This window comes from Camelus ferus, chromosome 18, assembly GCF_009834535.1.
Source record: "Camelus ferus isolate YT-003-E chromosome 18, BCGSAC_Cfer_1.0, whole genome shotgun sequence".
NCBI classification, from domain to species: Eukaryota; Metazoa; Chordata; class Mammalia; order Artiodactyla; family Camelidae; genus Camelus; species Camelus ferus.
The window spans coordinates 8,737,029-8,749,775 of record NC_045713.1 but is presented as its reverse complement, the minus strand read 5'-3'; the positions used below and the strand labels follow the sequence as shown (position 1 = coordinate 8,749,775).

The following is a 12,747-nucleotide window of genomic DNA, read 5'->3' as shown; positions in this document are numbered from 1 at the left end:
GGGGGACAGTCCTCCAATGAGGCCCATGCATCTGAGCATCTGAGACCCTGGGCTGCTGTGCCCCGGGACCCACAAGGGAAAGATATGTCCACCTACCCCTCAACTTCCAGCCTCCAGGACCCCGACCCCAGCATCTGGGGCTCATCCAGAATGGTCAGGCAGGCCAGCTTTGTTCTGCAAGGGCCTTGCATGGTCCCTGGGGGGCACTCCCCTTGAGCACAGCCACACTGGTGCACAGGTGGCCCAGGGGAGGGCACTGGCAGGAGAGTGGACACGGCCTGCCCTGGAAGGGGAACCCCGGAGGGCTTCACGGAGGAAGGGATGAAGCTGGGAGGCTGGGTTTTGAAGGAAGAAGAGGTTGTCCAGTGAGAAAGAAAATGGAGAACACATTCCAAGGAAGGGCCAACGCTGCAAATGCCAGGCTGGACTGTGCCTGTCCCGTCCTGGGACAGAAAGGGAGACTGGGACCTAGGTGGCCTCTGTGGGAGGATCCCATGACAGCCTCCCCGCCCTGGGTAAGCAGACTCTTCTTCAGTCCCCGGTGGAAACTTTTTTTCTGGGACACTCACATAATCACAAAAATGAACCACACAGAGAGGATGCCTTGCGCTGCCGGCCCTCCCCTGTAACCATGGAGACCACTGGGCGTATTTCTTTCCAGACTTTTTCTACTTTTAGAGAGATGTGGTCACTTCCTACGTCCTGGTGCACGGACAGCTTCTTTCCCTGAGCCATGATTGTGCAGTTTCACCACAGAAGGGTCCTTTTGGTTGGTCTTTTCACAGCAGCTTCTGAGAAGTGTGTTGTCTGGATGCCTCATGGCTGCACTGACCAGTGCAGGTTGCTGGACACTGGTCCTCCTAAAGGGTCAACCTGGGGTCTGCATTTCTGCACACTTAGGGTCAAATCCTTAGAGCAGTGGCTGGGTCAGAGGTTGGCACAGCTCACAGAATGGTGGCTCCTGCTAGAAGTGCCCCATTCCCCACAATGGTCATGCATTCACACTGCATGAGAGTCGGCTGGAGGACCCCAGAGGAAGGCAGGCACTGGGCAGTCTTTGCTGGAATCTGGCCCTGGTTTGATGGCTGCCTTCCCACTGCTTCCTAGAACCCTGCTGTCTGTGGCAGCTGGCAGTCCAGCTCCCACTGGAAGGTCTGAAAAGAGGGTCTGCCCAGCACTAGCAGGGGAAGCCTTGATGGGGCAGGCTGGGGAGGCTGCCGGGAGTCTGATGCAGAGGGGGCATTTCTTGATGCCTCCACCCAAACTCACCCCCTGGCTGTCTGCCCATCCCCGTGTCCCTCCACCCATCTGTCCTCCCCATGCTGGTCTTCCCCTTTTAGGCGGTGGGTTCCACTCTTCACTCACTGACACTCCTCCCCCCTCAACCCTTCTCCATCCTTCACTCTTCTTCTCCACCCTCCTGCCCAGCCATCTGTAGCAGTTATTTATTCTTGTGTAACAAACCTCAACATTTAGTGACTCTGAAAAGTAAGATGTAGGGGAAGCGAGGAAGTGTTTAAAGAATGATGGAGTCATGTCAAGAGAAGACAGGAACCAGCTTGATGGGGCCCCTACTGATTAAATCTAGGAAATCTGAGCATCACATAAATAACAATAGTAAAGGAAGATATTCTGCTGAATAAAGAAAGAAGCCATGAGTCCAAACTGATGGGAAAAAAATGAATAAATGCAAAAGACACTACTGCTCTTCCTGTTGCAGAAGGGGCATCAGAATGCCAGCTGAGAAACATGGAAGAAATGAGAAGAAGAACACCTCTTGCCAGTCATCACCACCATCACCATAATCACCACCACCATCACCACAATCACCATCACCACCATCACCACCATCATCACCATCACCACCACCATCACCATAATCACCACCACCATCACCACAATCACCATCACCACAATCACCATCACCACCACCATCACCATCACCACCATCACCATAATCACCACCACCATCACTGTCACCACCATCACCATCATCACCATCATCACCGTCACTGTCACCACCATCACCACCACCATCACCACCATCATCACCATCATCACCATAATCACCACCACCACCATCAACATCATCACCACCATCATCACTTATTCCAGCACGAGCTGACCGGGGAGCTGAAAAGTAAATTTGTGGGGGAAGAAACATTTACCCAGTCTCAAAGCTTATTTTTAATGCACTTCTTTGTTACAAAGGCAAAATGGTAACTTGAGAAAGGAGAAATCCAGCAGGCACCACCTTAACCAAATAATCAAACTAACTTTGTCCATAACGGGATAAGTTAACATCATGTACCTACTGATAAGATGTAATGAGAAGAATGTAGCATCGCCATGGTATTCCTGCCAAAAGTGCATAACCTGGACTAACTTGTGAGGCTGTACTGGACAACTCTGAATCGAGGGGAATTCTGCAAAATAACAGACCTGGACGATTCCACGCTGTCAAGGTTGTGAACGACCAAGGAGGACTCAGGGATGGTTCTAGATGGAAGGGCCCCCGGGAGGCAGGGCAACAGAAGGTGTTGCAGGATCCTGGATGTCTCCTGTCATGACAGATGCTACTGGAACAACTGACAAAGTCCCAACGGGACCTTAGACTAACGAAGAGCATTATTTTGATGTTAATTTCTTGATTTGATAGTTGAACTGTTGTTATGTAAGAGAATTCCTTGTTTTTAGAAAACATACATTCAAGTATTTAGGAACCAAGAGGAATCTTCTGTAACTTATTCTTAAATGGTTTAGGAAGAAAAATTGGAACAGAGAGAAACAGGTAAAACAAAGACAGTAAGACGTCAACCTTTGGGGCGCAGGGTGAAGGGTACGTGGGAATTCTTTGTACTGTTCTCGCACATTTTCCGTAAGTTTGAATTTCTGTCCAAAAAAGGTTTTTTAAATCTCCGTGACTTACAGTCATAGCATCATCATTTGCTCCCAAGTCTGCAGCGTGGGCAGGGTTGCCTGCTCCTCGCGGCACTGGGTGGGATAGCTTCCCAGACGGCGCGCCCCGTGGTGGCTGTGGGTGGGTGCTCGGGGGGGGGGGGTTGGGCCTCAGCTCCTCTCCACCTGGCCTCTCCATGGGGTGGCTGGGTTGCAAGTGCCACCGTCCCCAGAGACAGGAAGTAGAAGCTGCCGGTCCTGGAAGCCCAGAAACAGGCACAGCGTCTTGTGTGCTGTGTTCTGGGGCCAAGTACCCACAGGCACCAGATTCAGGGGGAGCCATTAGAGACCCCACCTCTCGACATCAGGGGTCTCCAGGATTGTGAGATCATGTTTCAAAAATACAGCTACTCTGTATCCACGACCCCCCACACTGCCCCCCAGGATACCAGAGGCTCAAGGCTCTTACATAAAACGGTGTGATGTTAGCACGTGACCCCCACGTCCCCCCGCACGCTTTAATTCATCTCTGGATCACTCATGACACCTAACACAGCGTAAGTGCTCCGAGAAGAGTCGCTGGCATGCAGCAGATTCAAGTCTTGCTTTTTGGAACTTTCTGGAAATTTTTTCAAATATTTTTTGGTCTGTGGTTGGTTGAATCTGTGAATGTGGTTCCTATGGATATGGGGTGCTTGACCATCCAAACGGTGAAGGAAATGTTAATTCACTGGGCTGTGGGGGTCACTTCACAATGTGTGTGTGTAGCACAAACTCGCCTCCTTCACCTTAAACATTACCATTTATCAGTTACACATCAGTAACAATGGAAAAAGTGTTAAGATTACTTTCTGCCAAAACCCCCTGCACAACACTCCCCCACCCACACCTTTATCCATAACAGCTTTACTGAGGCAGAACCCACAAACCGACAGAGGCACGCTGCTGTACGTAAGGTGAACAGCAAGGGCCTCCCGCACAGCGCAGGAGCGCGCTCAGCACCTGCAGGAGCCTGTGAGGCAAGAGACCCTGAACGTGCGCAACTGAGCGCTTTGCTGTGCACCTGGAACTAATACTGTCAATCAATTACCCCTCAATAAAAATTTAAAAACAAACAACTCAGAGACCATGAAGTTCATCCTTTTAGAGTGGCTTCTCACATATTCAGAGTTATGTCCATCACCACTGAGTTCCAGAACACTCTCATCGCCCCAAGAGACACCCCGCGCCCACGAGCAGGCACCGCCGTCTCCCTCTAGCCCCCGCAACCACTAATCTGCCTTCTGTCTCCGGGTCCCGTCCCCTCCACCGCTTCCTGACGTCTCACATAAAGGGAACCACGCGGGGCGTGGCCTTCGGCAGCTGGCTTCTCTCACTGAGCACCTTGTTTTCAAGGCCCGTCCAGGCTGCAGCGAGTGTCCGCGCTTCCCTCCGTCGGGCGGCCGGACCTCATCCCGCTGCGTGGGTGACGCGCCCTGACTTACGGAGCCGTCCGTCCACCGCTTGATGGACACTCGCTCCCACCCTTGGCTGTTGTGACGACCGACGCACTGGGAGTGTGGGCTGCAGGCATGTGTCCCAGCACCGGCTCCGTGCTCTTGGCCACAGCCCTGGAGGGGACTGCGGGGGGCGGGGCGGGGGGGGGGCCGTGCTAACACAGGGTCAGCCAGCCGGCCCCACAGTGACGTTTTCTGTCCCAGTGAAGAGCTCACCTGTCACTCTCGAGTCTTCAGTCACCAAGCACTCTCGGCTCTGTGCCCGCCCGGCCCTGGGGTCCCAGAGTTCCCCAGTGGGCGGAGGCTGCAGCAGGGAGGGGGACAGGAACCACATTCAGGGACTTGAGTCTCGGTGGCTTGAAGCCTATGAGGCCCCGGCCGTCATGCCTCCGGTGGCCTCTGCCCTGGGAGCCTCATGCCCTGGCCCCTCCCTGCCCACAAGGCAGATGAGCTGCACTCAGGGTTGGGGGGACGGCAAGGTCTCTGCTCCCGCTCATCCGACCAAGTGGCCCAGACACAGGGCTTACTCAGCAGACGCTCACTGCTCACGGTTCTGGAGGCTGGGCATCCCAGATCCAGGTCCTGGCCAGTCTGGCTCCTGGAGAGCCCTGTTCTGGTCTTGCAGACAGCTGCCCTCCTGTGGGTCTTCACAGGGCAGAGGGAGAGTGAGAGGAGAAGAAAGGGGTGGGGGAGAAGACACTTCCTCTGAGGGCGCTAATCCCACCGCGCCACACTCGCCACCCAAGCACCCACAAGGACCCCTCCTAATGCCGCCACCCTAGGGGCTAGGGCTTCCACACCTGGCCCTTCTGTCCCCACAGGTGTTCTCCCGCTCTCGGCCTTGTCACCCCCTAGGGGCCCAGGGGCAGGTGGCTGGAGCTCTGAGCTGACCAGGGCCGGAGGGGTCCAGGCGTCCAAGCTCCAAGAAGGCAAAACTGAGAGTCTAGTCCCTCCCTCCGGCCTCTGGGGAGCCCGGCTGAGTCCCTGACCCTCCTTCCCTGGTCTCAGCAGGGTGTCCCTGACCCCTGGCCCCCACCCACTCCCTCAGGACCTGTTGTCTGGGCTCTGCTGGCCGGGCGGGACTGCAGCCCCGGGGCTGCGACCTGTGCTCTGAGCCCCAGGCCCTGGGCCTCAGTTGCTCTCCCTGCTGAGAGCAGGGGCTGGGCTGACCACCTCCAAGGGCCTCCTGGCCTGCTTCCTGGGGCCCCGGGGTTCCGAGCAACAAAGTCAACCGCAGCAGGGAGGGCAGCTGGGCACTTCATGGGCTTTCTAATTCAATCCCCACACGGCCGCCTCCCTGCCTCTGCGGCGGCAGAATGCCCCCACCAGCCATGGGGGCGCTCCTGCCTCTGAGTGAGGCCCCTCCCCTGTGGTGTGGGAGCCTCTGCGGGCCCCCCTCACCGGTGGCCGCTCACAGAGGGACCCCAGGTGGGACCCTGCCCAGCCCACCTCAGCCCCCTTGCCTCCCCCCAAGCCTTGACTGGCCCCGTCCGGGGAGCTCAGCGTCAGTCTCTCTGGGGTTGAGGGTCCCCTGGGGGCTATGCTCCCAGCAGATGCCCTGAGAGCCTTTAGACCCTTTGCTTAGACCCCAACACCCCGAATGCAACTGACGTTACAGCCGAGGGAGAACTGACCACGGCCTGCCCAGCGCCAGGTAGACAGCGGCGGCCAGGCGCCGCCGGCCTCCCGCCGCGAGAGGGCGGAGCAGGCACCGCGCAGGCGCCGGGGACCCTCTCGCCTGCCCGCCCCCGCCCCCGCTGCGCTGTTTTGTTTCCGGTTGTCCCGGAAGTAGGGCTTCCAGGGCGGCTTCCTGTTCCGGGGCGGCGGTGGCGGTGGCGGTGGCGGCGGCGGGGCTCCGGTGTGATGCGCCAGGAGTGAGAGGGCCGCGGCTGCGGGCGAGACGGACCTTCCTCGGGTCCGAGGCGGGGTCGCGCTCCGGGCATCACTGCACGCGGCGGGCCGGGCCCTTCGCCCCAGGCCCCAGCTCCTGACGGTCGAGCTGAATGAATGGGCGGGCGGCTGCCTTGGCGCCGGTCTGCTCTCCCCTGAGGCGGCGAGGAGCGGCGACGGGCCAGGGACCGAGGCAGGATGAACCGGGCCAAGCCCGCCGCCGTCCGCAGGCCCAGCGCGGCGGCCAAGCCTTCAGGTGCGCGGCCTCTCCCGGCGGCGCGCGGCGGGCTGCTTCGGGGCTTCTTCCTGACCCCGAGGCTAAGGCGCTTTCCAGGAGTGGGGTCTGGAAGGGTAGCCCTTGGTCCCAGGCGGCGCTGGGAGCCCAGGGCGCGGGGTTGGGGCAGCTGCGACTGTCTCGTCTGACTGCGTCCGAGGCGGGAGACAGCAGCCAGGAGTCCTGGTCCAGGGGCGGCGCAAACGCAGCGGCTGAAGACGGATGGAAGCCAGACTGGCCTCGGCTCCGCGCTTGGCCACTCGCTAGCCGTGTGGCCTCGGGCTCATTTCCTAACCTCTCTGTGTCTAGGTGTGCTCATCTGTAAAGTGTCTGGCCCATAGTAAGCTCCCTGTGGCCATCGACCATCGTTGTTGCTACGGCCATGAGGTCCCAGCTCTGCTGTGGACTTGATGGGTGGCCTGTTTCTTGCCTCCCCTGACTCTCGTGCAATCCTCCTCTGAAGTAGCTGGAGGTTGGAGTCTGTCTCCGACACGCTTTCCACCTGGGCCGCTGTGTGAAGGTGCACGTTTCTCCGTGTCTCTTCTCTGCAGGGCACCCTCCACCTGGTGACTTCATAGCTCTGGGCTCAAAGGGTCAGGCCAACGAATCAAAGACGGCATCCACCCTGCTGAAGCCTGCCCCTTCCGGCCTGCCGTCGGAGCGCAAGCGGGATGCTGCGGCCGCTTTGGCTGGTGCCTCGGCCCTGACCGGCCTCACCAAACGCCCCAAACTCTCCTCCACACCCCCTCTGAGCGCCCTGGGGCGCCTGGCTGAGGCTGCAGTGGCAGAGAAACGCGCTATCTCCCCCTCGATTAAAGAACCATCTGTGGTCCCCATTGAAGGTAAAATCGGCCCTGGAGAACGCAGCTCACACCTTGTCTGTCACCAGGGGTTGGAAAGGGCCACCTCTAGGCTCAGCACCGTAGCTGTAGCCCAGGCTCTTTGGAAAATTGGGGAGGGGAGTTGTCTGGAGTTTGTCTTTCGAAGTACCTCTCACACAAATGCCCCCGCCCACTTGAAGTTCAGAGTGTGACAGCGATGGGGACGTGTGTGTGTGATGCAGGGTGAGGTGGCACAGGTCGGTCTGGGGCCCTGATGTGCTGCTGCCACGTTGGGGGAGCAGCGTGGACAGTGGGTGCCTCAGTGGCCTCGTCTGCAGTTATCAGAGCTCCCGTCAGTGAAGCAGACAGAGCACGTGCCCGGGCTCCCTAGATTGGAAGGCGCAGTGTGGGTTTCCCTCGTCTTTGCTCTCTGCGGCTCCCACTTCGGGGGAGGAGTGGCGTGAGGTGATGCGCTCCTGGTGGACTGCCGTGCCTGTCCTTTGGGAACAGGCTGACTTCACGGTTCACCTGCTGGTCAGACATGTTTGCAGAGCGCCTGCTTGGTGACAGGCTCTGCTTGAGCACAGGGGTGAGCGGCCGCGGAGTCGGACGGGTGCTGCTCTCTGGGCTGTGTGTCTGGTGATTACCCCTCTCCACCGGGATGGGGAGGCCCGCCCTTCCTCGTCCTTTCTCTTAGTTACCGACAGCGAGTGGCCTGCCTCTCTGCTTTGTTTCCTTTTAGCCAGAGAGGTAATAAAACACCAAAGACAGATCTAAAGCTTGTGTGTAAGCCTGTTGTTTACACAAAAGTGTTTAATTCCGTGTGCATCTAGCATGGCCCTACTTTTCTGAACCACTTTCCCGTTGGCTATTTCTAGTGGCTTCATAATACCCGTAGATCAGATCGGGTAGACGTCACACCAGGCCCGGTGTTGAGTGTGTAGATGCCCGTGTGACAGCCGTGGAGGAGAGAAGGAGCGTCAGGGAACTGTGACCCGAACTTGAGCCTCAGAGGCTGGATGGGACTTCGACAGGCAGTCAGGGATGTTGGAGGAGAAACCGCTGAGCAGGGGCCTGCATCCTGGAGGAGGGGCCTGTGCTCAGGGGACCAGCTGGGGCTGGGCTGTGCTCAGGGCCGGGAGCTGAGGCCAGCGGTGAGGGGAGACGCTAGTGGTGGATTCAGTGGGTGTGGGGAGCCCTGGGGGGAGCAGGCATAGGGCTGGAGCTGTGCTTTGGGAGAGGACCCTGCCCTTCGGCTCAGGGCCCTCCCTGGGCAGCAGGTGCGGGTCAGGACGGCGAGCACCTGCAGGGCCGAGGCGGACTCAGGCCGTGGTCTCTCAACTGCAGGCTGGGCTTCCTGGTCTTCTCACTGCCTCGTGACTCCCCAGAAGGGTGGCTTTGAAGGCTAAACAGAACGTGGTCATGAACGACGTGTTCTGAAGGATAAAGTACTTCACACACATCTTTAGCAAAGCAGAGGGAAGGCTGGCTGTGGCTATTTATAGCGTTTTCTCGGCCTGGACCTGCTGTGGCTCCAGTCCGTCTTTCCTGCCCATTTGTCTTTCCCCGGCACACAGAAAGCAGCCAGGAAGGCCTGCTGAACTCTCTGTGCTCCGTGCAGTTAAGGTAGCATCAGTGACACCACCTGCCTCTGTCTGGGCGTCTAAAGCAGAGCCGCAAGGAAGCCCCGGCGTCAAAGAAGGCATCAGAATGGGAGTTAGAGAATGGGTGGAACTGAAACTGAACGTAGCAAACGCAGCGCAAAGGGCGCATGTGACGGGGCCCAGAGGGACACTCAGAGGAGCGGGAGGCTTCAGTTCAGGGGGTCCCGTCGAAGAGGGAGGGCAGCAGACAAGTGGGGAGAGGGAAGGACTGATGCACGGATGAGGGGCCAGCAGCATGGGCAGAGGGAGGAACCAGGGGTGGGTCTTTATCGAGACTGTGAAGGGGGAATGCGTCTGCAAGACAGCCTGGGGGGCTCGGGGGGCTGGGGCCCGGGCACAGCCTCAGTTAGAGAAGGTACTGTGAAACTCAGGGAAGAGGACCAACATGTGAACAAGTAAGTGTGTCTCAGGACCAGGTCGCTCTGGGGTGGCCACATGGGATGCAGCGAGAGGCGTCTGGCGGGGCCCAGTTGGCCCTGGGAACCCACGGGGGCACCGTTCCTCCGCACGGGCAGCACCTGCCCTGCTCCCCCCTCGGCTGCCACCAGGCTCTCCTTGGAGACCAGCTGTGTGGGGCACAGCCCTGAGACCCTTGCTGCCTGGTTTCTGCTGGTTGGCCTGGGGCTTTGGGGGCCCTGCGGGGCAGTCTCTGTTGTGGCCCTGGCTCAGACGGCCCATCTCCTGGCCAGTTGCGCCCGCAGCGCTGCTGGATGAGATCGAGGCGGCCGAGTTGGAGGGCAACGATGACCGGCTGGAGGGCGTGCTGTGCGGGGCCGTGAAGCAGCTGAAGGTCACGCGGGCCAAGCCCGACAGCACCCTGTACCTGAGCCTCATGTACCTGGCCAAGATCAAGCCCAACATCTTTGCCACAGAGGGAGTCATTGAGGTGAGGGGAGGGGGCAGAGCAGCGGGCCCCCGGGGTGTGTGTGGGCTGCACCCTGAGCGCAGGGGAGGCTCCCACGGCCAACACACCGTCTCTCACAGGCTCTGTGCAGCCTCCTGCGGCGGGATGCCTCCATCAACTTCAAGGCCAAGGGGAACAGCCTTGTATCTGTGCTGGCCTGTAACCTCCTCATGGCCGCCTATGAGGAGGATGAGAACTGGCCTGAGATCTTTGTCAAGGTGGGTCTGCCCTCCCCAGAGCCTGGATGACGTCGCTGTCCCTGTGAAGAGGACAGAGGGCCGGGGGTGGGGGCAGACCACTGGACAGGTGGAGGACCAGGAAGCAAACCGAGGGCGCTCTCGGAGGGCTGTTTCTCTGCCGGCCCAGGGCGGGCACCTTGTCTCCCGCGCTGCTGGGGAGACCAGGGAAGCTCTTGTGTCCTTCTCCTCTGCGCTCAGCTGGGAAGCAGGCTCCCAGCCCTCGAGCCCCGGAGGGCTGGCAGGGGAGCTGCCCACCAGGGTCAGGAGGTGCAGGCTTCTGTCATGGACAGGTGTACATCGAAGACTCCCTGGGCGAGCGGATCTGGGTGGACAGCCCGCACTGCAAGACCTTTGTGGACAACATCCAGACGGCCTTTAACACCAAGATGCCCCCCAAGAGCATGCTCCTGCAGGGGGAGGTGGGGCGCGGCGGCGGAGACCTCAGTGCTGGTAAGAGCTGCCAGGTGGCCGGGCTGGAGGAGGACGGGGCTCCTGGGATCCCCAGCCTGAGGGCCAGGATGGGGCCCTGTCTCTCAGGGGTGTGGGTGCTCATGGGCCAGGCGGGCCCGTGTCCATATGTGTCCACGAGATGCTTGATCCGCAGGGAGCAGCCCCCACCCATCCCTGACGGAGGAGGAGGACAGCCAGACGGAGCTCCTGATCGCCGAGGAGAAGCTTAGCCCTGAGCAGGAGGGCCAGCTCATGCCCAGGTAGGCGCCACGCGGCCCCTCAGCTAGCCGGGCGGGGTGGGGCCTGAGGGGTGAGTGGGCGGGCCCCCTGAGGGAGCCTGCCTGCCTGCCTGCCTGCCTCCCCCCGGCCTAGGTATGACGAGCTGGCGGAGAGCGTGGAGGAGTACGTCCTCGACATGCTGCGGGACCAGCTCAACCGGCGTCAGCCCATCGACAACGTGTCTCGGAACCTCCTGCGGCTCCTCACCTCCACCTGCTGGGTACAAGGAGGTGCGGCTGATGACGGTGCAGAAGCTGGAGATGTGGCTGCAGAACCCCAAGGTGAAGATGGGCTCCCCCGGCTCCCATGGGCCTGGCCCGTCGGCCCAAGGCTGATGCGCCCTGCCCTGGCTACGTCTGCAGCTGACCAGGCCGGCCCAGGACCTGCTGATGTCCGTGTGCATGAACTGCACCACGCACGGTGCCGAAGACATGGACGTCATCTCCCACCTGATCAAGATCCGCCTCAAGCCCAAGGTGCTCCTCAACCACTACATGCTCTGCGTCAGGTAGGGCGGGGCCGGGCCAGGGCCAGAGGGCCTGGGGGCAGGGGGCAGGGCCAGGGGCGGGGTGGGGCAGGGCTGTGAGGGCAGAGGGGTTGGTGGGCAGGTGGCCGGCCACTTCAGCCCCTTGGTTCGCTCGGCTCGGATCCAGGGAGCTGCTGACCGCGCACAAAGACAACTTGGGCACCACCATCAAGTTTGTGATTTTCAACGAGCTCTCCAACGCCCGGAACCCGAACAACATGCAGATCCTGCACACGGTGCTGCAGCACAGCTCAGAGCGGGCGCCCAAGGTGGGAGCCAGGCGGGCCACGTGTAGGCTCTGGAAGGGGCCAGGGGCTGTGCCCAGGGAGCTTTGCAGACACTGGAGGGGGCTGTCCAGGTAGCTCCAGAATGGGTGCAGCTCAATGCGGGACATCTCTCTCAAACTAAAGCTAGACTCCTCCAGGAGGAGCAGGGCTGAGTCCTGAAAATCGGCACCCGTTTCCAGCGGCAGTCTAGCCATCCTGAGGGCTGGTTTCCCCCAGTGAAACTGTCACCCCCTTCGGCCCTGGCCTGGCCTTTGGATGCAGGGTCCCCTTTGCAGAGGGAGCCAAGAGCAGTTGTCCGTTGTCGTGAACACCAGCTAGGCTTCTGCACGGTTCAGCTGCACAGGAGGCGAGTCCACGGTGCCAGCCCTCTGGTCGGCGCCATGTCGTCCTGCAGCCCGGCATTTCGGGAGAGGGCACGTCAGCTGTCAGGGTCGAGCCTGGGACGGGGCCGGGCCAGTGAGTGCATCCTTGTAACTGGGGTGCCTGGAATTTAGGCACCCCCGCCCCTGCCCACCCCCCGCCTAGTGTTTGTTCATCTGTGCCCTCGCTAAGTGGGGCGCGGCTCCCAGGAGTTGAGACTCAGCCCCTGCTGTCAAAGAGCCAGGCCTGTGGAGAGAGAGCGAGTCGGCCTGAGAGCGTGGCTGCACTGCCTCTGCTCACCACCTGGTCACCCGCCTGGTGGCGCTTCAGGAGCGGGCGGGGCCCGTTCCCGGAGGGGCTCCTGCAGGGCTGACCCCCTCACCCCGTGGCAGGCCTTTGCGGGACGGAGGCGGGCGGGGTGGGTGTGGTCAGGCAGGGCAGTCCAGCAGCTCCCCGCCTGGTCTCTCTCCGCCCCAGTTCCTGGCCATGGTGTTCCAGGACCTGCTGACCAGCAAGGACGACTACCTGCGGGCCTCGCGGGCCCTACTGCGGGAGATCATCAAGCAGACCAAGCACGAGATCAACTTCCAGGCCTTCTGCCTCGGGCTCATGCAGGAGCGCAAGGAGCCACAGCACCTGGACATGGAGTTCAAGGTGCC

General features: G+C 60.3%; 1 protein-coding gene and 1 long non-coding RNA gene across 3 annotated transcripts in view; one reads left to right on the top strand and one right to left on the bottom strand.

Annotated features, from left to right (window-relative positions):
- Positions 1-4,017: 4,017 nt before the first annotated feature.
- On the bottom strand, positions 4,018-6,145 carry LOC116657499. Of its 2 annotated transcripts, none has more exons than XR_004312619.1 (2): positions 6,029-6,145; positions 4,018-5,039 (listed from the first exon to the last, which is right to left on the bottom strand). It is a non-coding gene; the product is annotated as an uncharacterized LOC116657499 (long non-coding RNA). The 2 variants fall into 2 exon arrangements; XR_004312620.1 differs by having other exon boundaries at positions 6,006-6,113.
- Positions 6,146-6,208: 63 nt separating this feature from the next.
- Positions 6,209-12,747, top strand: part of INTS1 (integrator complex subunit 1) — a 28,993-nt gene continuing 22,454 nt past the window's right edge. The window contains 11 exon segments of the mRNA XM_032459873.1: positions 6,209-6,540; positions 7,110-7,400; positions 9,733-9,929; positions 10,028-10,165; positions 10,477-10,636; positions 10,791-10,896; positions 11,009-11,132; positions 11,134-11,196; positions 11,278-11,423; positions 11,569-11,710; positions 12,566-12,742. Coding sequence (XP_032315764.1) covers positions 6,483-6,540; positions 7,110-7,400; positions 9,733-9,929; positions 10,028-10,165; positions 10,477-10,636; positions 10,791-10,896; positions 11,009-11,132; positions 11,134-11,196; positions 11,278-11,423; positions 11,569-11,710; positions 12,566-12,742 — 1,602 coding nt within the window. The 5' untranslated portion in view covers positions 6,209-6,482.